The sequence below is a fragment of the Brachycentrus maculatus genome, unplaced genomic scaffold, assembly GCF_059751285.1.
Source record: "Brachycentrus maculatus isolate JH-2025_06_01 unplaced genomic scaffold, ASM5975128v1 h1tg000098l, whole genome shotgun sequence".
Lineage (NCBI taxonomy): Eukaryota > Metazoa > Arthropoda > Insecta > Trichoptera > Brachycentridae > Brachycentrus > Brachycentrus maculatus.
Window position 1 is genome coordinate 372,000 of NW_028280852.1, and position 6,531 is coordinate 378,530.

The following is a 6,531-nucleotide window of genomic DNA, read 5'->3' on the forward strand; positions in this document are numbered from 1 at the left end:
TCACAGCGCTGTTATTTCGTTAGTATAAGCATATTTTTCCTTTTCGGTATAATCTTTATTTTCTTTCATTTGTTGCTCACTGTTTATTTCCTTGTCATCTTGCTTTTGTAGAAAGTACATGAACCTGGAAAAATAACAACCTTTATTAAAATATTTTTAAATTTTAAGGACTATTTATAAACTGTTTGAAATAATACTAACATCTTAAATACGAACGGCGTTTTATTATACTTAAAAAAAATCAATAAATAAATAAACAAATACTTTTGTTACTTTAATCTATTGACACGTGTTTCGGACGCACTCAGCATTATTATTAAAAATTGAAGTTTTAAATGAAAATACGCAAGCTTATAATGACAACGCAGTGATGAGCGTACTTACATGCTTCTAACCCTTATCCGCACCCAATGGTGCATAGGGTGCAGTGTTATCTTGATCATTACTTACATGAAGGCAAGGTGATCACTCTTGCGCTTCAGGAACCAGTCCAGGGTGATATTAAATAAATATTACAGTGTAAAATCAAATATATATATAAACATAAGTATACATTATAATTCTAATAGATAGGCATCAAGACGAGACGTCATCTCAATTTGTTACGAACGTGTAGTATTACAATAATATATATTTATAAGTTATTCATTATCACGATACCTACAACCAGGGATGATCCAAAAGGGGCTCGCGCGAGCCTCCTTTTAAAAGAAGGAGATCCGTTTATTAAATTACATGAGTGTTTTTTTTTTCTTTGAAATAATTCCGATGTAAACAATTGCTTTGGTTTAGTAAAGTGACAAGTGTTCATTTTAAATTAATTTATTTTTGTGTTTTATTGTTCTAATTTTAGAATAATAAAATATGAAAATTTAAAGAAGTGGCACTCTGAAAACGATCTAAGGCGTAGATTTTCAAGAAATTCACAAATGTGCAAATATCTCAAAACTAAAACACTTTTACTGGAGTCATATGTATTTGAATTTTTCAGGATTCTAATTTGTGATTCACAAGAAAACACAAAAATAATTTAATTTAAAATTTTCAAAAATCGCTTTTCTAAACCAAGGCAATTTTTAATTAAATGTAATAATTATAAAATCAGCTCATTTTGCATTTAAAAAAAAAACATGATTTTTTTTCTGAAGTAAAACATGGTAAATCTTATACTGTTTTTAAAATGACATAAATTGAGTCATATGTATTTGAATTTTTCAGGATTCTAATTTGTGTTTCACAAGAAAACACAAAAATAATTGAATTTAAAATTTAAATAAATCACTTTTCTAAACCAAGGCAATTTTTAATTCAATGAAATAATTATAAAATCAGCTCATTTTGCATTAAAAAAAAAACAATGAATTTTTTCTAAAGTAAAACATGGTAAATCTTATACTGTTTTTAAAATAACATAAATTGAACCACTTTAAATAAAAAATCCTAAATGATTTTACAATACAGCCCCCTTAAAATATTGGCCCAACCCTGCTTATAACCTTGAACTAGAAAAAAGGAGTGTCGAAGAGTTAAACCATTCATTATTGTAAATCATGCAAATCATTTCGTCGATTCAATAATGGAGTTCCAATGAACACCGTATAATAGCTAGATTCGCATGTTTTTATAGGCGTATCGAAGCCTTAGAGGGTAAACGTACTAATTACATGCTTGTCAAATTCTCAGAAGATAAATTAATTAGTTTAACAACGTACAGAGCGGATTAATATCGATCAGTATATTGTTTGAAACATTAAAAACAATAGATTGTAGTTTTTAATTCGTTATTTTTATTTATAATATTGTATTTTTTTTTCCTAAAAGTGTAAGGAGATTTTTACAACACGTTTGAAAATATTTTTTATATTCTTATTAGAAACACATATTATTCAAAACAATTTTTTTATAAATAAAATTTGTGTTCAAAATCGTCTATTTGCTTAAATTATTCAACGATAACTTTTCGATACAACGTTGCCTTTGAATAGAAGCGTGTTTTAATTTTTCTTTTTAAATACAAATTTTAAAAGTTCGTTAGCACAAATGTTAAATTTCCTAAATTTATTCACGGATTGCTTTGAACTTAGTTTTTTTTATACACCTGTAATAGGTGTTTTTATTTATTTAAACTTCATGTACAGAAATTTTCGTTTTCTGGATATGAAGTTTAATTAAACCAACACTCTCTGAGTGTTGTCTAAATAATCTTTTTAATCTACAATGTTTTTTTTTAAATTTTTATTTAATACGCAAAACGATGTAATTAGAACGTTTGCTCTCTAAGGTATGTAAGTTTCCGAGTATTATCGTGTCTTGGGGATTGTCTTACATAACAATTGTAACAGAAAAAAACAATCATTTATTTATTTGTTTCGTTGGTTCGATCATGAATTATTTTAACTTTAATTTTGCACAGTGGGCCAATTCTCAAACCAGCTTAAACAACTTTTTTTTATTGATTCGGCAGTCATTTTGAGGTAATATCTATCATTTTTTTTATTCGAATTACACTTGGTAAATACCACTTTAAAAAAATACATAATGTGACATATGTTTCGACATATTCAGCATCATTTCGATGTTTCAAACGACGTGTAAAAATGATGCAGAATACATCGAAACACGTGTCAAAACAGATTTTAAGATAAAGTGGTATTTACCAAATATAATTTAAATCAAAAACTGTACTTTAACATCATGAAATTCATTCAAAAGCATTTACAACCTTTCCTTCGGTTGATATTAGTCATTTTGTTTGATGGCTGTTAATGTTCGATGTATTGATTTTTTTTTCGAATACCTATTGGTCAAATATCGAAAAAATCAAGTAGAATCAAATATATGAAACTACTTTCACTAAAATAATAGTTTGCGTTAAAACGCTTTTTCTAAATTTAGTACGTCACAACCTTACATTTTAATGAAACCAAAGGTCTGGTCATGCGTAAAGCAATTTATTATTAAATCGACTGATAGAAAAGCAAACACACCAAATAGGTTACCTATCTTAATAAATTACAAATTATAAATTAGTTAAAATAATTGTCACGGTAAATCTAGTTAAACAAAACGATTGGCGACTGCGTTCACTTTAGGTTTATGACGCATGGATATTTACTAAAAGATGAGGGTAGGATATATACATACGGACTTTTCGTTACATGGTCGAATTACAAACACAATTTTATCTATAATATGTTATAATTTATATACTTTACATCTAGAAAGGGTTAGACGGGTTCCCACAAAAATGAGGTCGCTGTTTCCGAGTTATAATAATATATTACCACGCTATTGCGAAAATTAGAATGTCATGTTTTAATACATATATGTTCTCTATCCATACTAAAACCTATGTACAATACCAGAAGCACAATCCAATCAGAATATGCATTTCTATTATTACACATATATATATATATATATATATATATATATATATATATATATATATATATATATATATATATATATATATATATATATATATATATATATACACTTATATATATATATATATATATATATATATATATATATATATATATATATATATATATATTTATATATTTATATATATATATATATATATATATATATATATATACATATATATATATATATATATATATATATATATATATATATTTTTTTTTTATATGTATAATTATTAAGGGGTTACAATGATTATTTTCGTCATAAAGGTACGCGTCCAAAAAAGTTTGGAGATCATTGGCTCACACAGTTTGGTGGTCACATTTACTAATATTCTAGTTTTTTGTTGAGTTGAAAAATCAATCATTAAATTTTTTTCAATAATTCGCTTATCGTATGGTCCATTTAAAATAAACTAATGGGTATTGATACTTATCTTCAAGTTACTATGTATTTTTTTAAATGAATAAATATTTTTTATAAGAAAGGAATGTAAGGCTGAACAAGGAATAATTGAAAAGATTAAGAAGAGTTCTTTAAGGTGGTATGGACATGTGGAGCGAATGAACGAGAGAATGACTAAGAAAATATGTGGCGAATGTGAGCTGGAGAATAGAACGAGGACGGCCGAAAAAACCTTGGCACGATCAGATCAATCAAAACCAAATATCTGGTGGTGTCAAAAGTCTGCGTAATCGGAGGGCACGTATGACAAGATGTGCGGATGTTAAGGAAGCAAAGAGTGTATGTCAGGACTGAAGAGCGTGGCATTTCATCCTCTCTGCTTACTCCTGCGGTGAAACGGTGAACGGTGGTAGTAGTAGTAGTATTTTTTTAAAGCCTCTTTGTAAATTAAATAAATATTTCTAATTAAAGAAACGAGACCAAGGCAAACAGTCTTTCGCTCAACATCCAATAAGAGGTAATTGTTATATTGGATAAAAAGGAAAATAAATTGTTCAATTAAATTACCTGTGACCTCACATGTGCCAAATTATCGAACGCGGTACCCGAATATCAGCGTAATTAAGGCTGTCAAATTGTACGAGTATTTTTACCACATCATGTGTCTCTTGAAATGTCGGCTGTCCAAACTCAAAACACAGTAAGGGACATTTTTTTCGTAGTATGTTTTTTTTTGCATTTTTGGACTAGTAGATTCTACTAAGTCCAAAAATGCAAAAAAACGTACTACAAAAAAATGTCCCTTACTGTGTTTTAAGTTTGGACAGCCGATGTGCTTCCCTGTCTAGCCGGCATTAATGTATTTATTTATTTTTTTACATACACATACCTGTATTTACAATTTCAAATTTACAATAATGTGTCCTCACTAGGTTTTTCTATGCTGAGGGCACATTTCACAATACTTTAAAAACGATTTGTTTAGTTATGTAAATATATATATATATATATATATATATATATATATATATATATATATATATATATATATATATATACATATATATATATATATATATATATATATATATATATATATATATATATATAAATATATATATATATATATATAAATATATATATATATATATATATATATATATATATATATATATATATATATATATATATATATATATATATATATATATATATATATATATATATATATATATATATATATATATATATGAGGCGAATGTGGTTGGTAATAAACGAAGAGAAAGACTGACGAAAACTTGGCATGATCAAGTATTTTAAAAAGTGATGAGTGTTCAAGTCAGGAGTAAGAATAATCGGCCTGCTTGTGTGAGATATACGAATGTGGAAGAGGCGAACATTGCGTGCGAAGATAGTTTGGTGTGGCATTATATTCTCTCTGCCTACCCGGGAAACGGCGTGATGGTTAGTTAGTTATTTTAAGATATGGAGTTAGTTAAAGAGGATAAGTATATTTTGAGATATTGAGATATACATTAAAAATATTACAGTACTTACAAAAAAATGGCCACTACTGGAAATGTGAGCACAGCACCCATCAGGAATATAGCCCCGGGAGTGGTCTCAATGGTCCTGATGTACACCTGAGTGTAGAGGGGACTGTAGATGATAGGCACAATGGCTTCCACGACACCAAAAACGGAATGGATTCGACCTTAAATCATACAAAAAATTCGATAAGTCGCAACAAAATTTTCCCTAAACCCTGGTAACATTTTACCAAATAGTTTTTTTGCTTAAAACACTATGTATCGAAAATTTATGTACCGAAAAAATAAGTTTTTCTTTGAAATAAATATATGGTATCGAAAAAGGAGCATTTAAGTTATTTAAAAGAAAAGAAGCTTAGAAAATGTATAAAAATATTTTTTCAATACGTATTCTAAAAAATAATCACGATCTCTCAGAGATTGTGACGCAAGTTGTGTTAATATGTGGTCGTATTAAACGAATAAGTGAAAAACGAACAGTTAAACAAATTTATAGGGCGAATGTAGTTGGGAATAAAATCAGAAGAAGACAGAGACAAACTAGGAAGGATTAAGTTTTTCAAAAACTTGAAAAGGGTCAGATTAGGAGTCAAAGTAATCAGCGGGTATGTATGAGGAGATGCACGAATGCGGAAGAGGCGATGATGTTTTTAAAAGACAGATTGGTGTGGCGTTCTATTCTCTCGGCCTATCCCTACGGGTAAGCAACGCGTGGGTTAGTTGATGTTTTAGGAAATAGAAGCAGAGGAAGGCCGAGGAAAACTAATATAAAACTCGAAAATATGCAATTTTGACTTAATGATGCATATTATAAAGTTTTCAACGTTCTATAAACTGGCAAAATGCACTAAGTAGTTTGAAATTTCTTACACATGTGGTTTTAAAAGTAAATTCAACTTTAAATTTAATAACGGGTATTTTATTCAGGTTAGAAGCTTTAAAAAACAGGGATTGTTCAAACAGGGATTTTGGAGTTAACGCTTTTTGCCAGTATACCCACCATATCAAATATATCAATGTATCACCTACCTGTTTCATTGGGTTCCACTAACTTTGTAGCTATGGACCTCATGGCGATGACTCCAGTTCCACTGAAGCAGTCTATGACCTGCCCCATGTGGAACCAATATCTGTTTGGAGCGAC

At 28.6% G+C, this 6,531-nt stretch overlaps 1 protein-coding gene across 1 annotated transcript; it reads right to left on the minus strand.

Annotated features, from left to right (window-relative positions):
• Positions 1-6,525, minus strand: LOC148310376 (uncharacterized). Its single transcript, XM_088258563.1, has 3 exons — positions 6,417-6,525; positions 5,395-5,551; positions 1-124 (listed from the first exon to the last, which is right to left on the minus strand). Exons 1-3 carry the CDS (start codon positions 6,502-6,504, stop codon positions 1-3), a joined length of 369 nt encoding a protein of 122 aa, XP_088114689.1. The 5' UTR covers positions 6,505-6,525.
• Between the last annotated feature and the right edge of the window lie 6 nt (positions 6,526-6,531).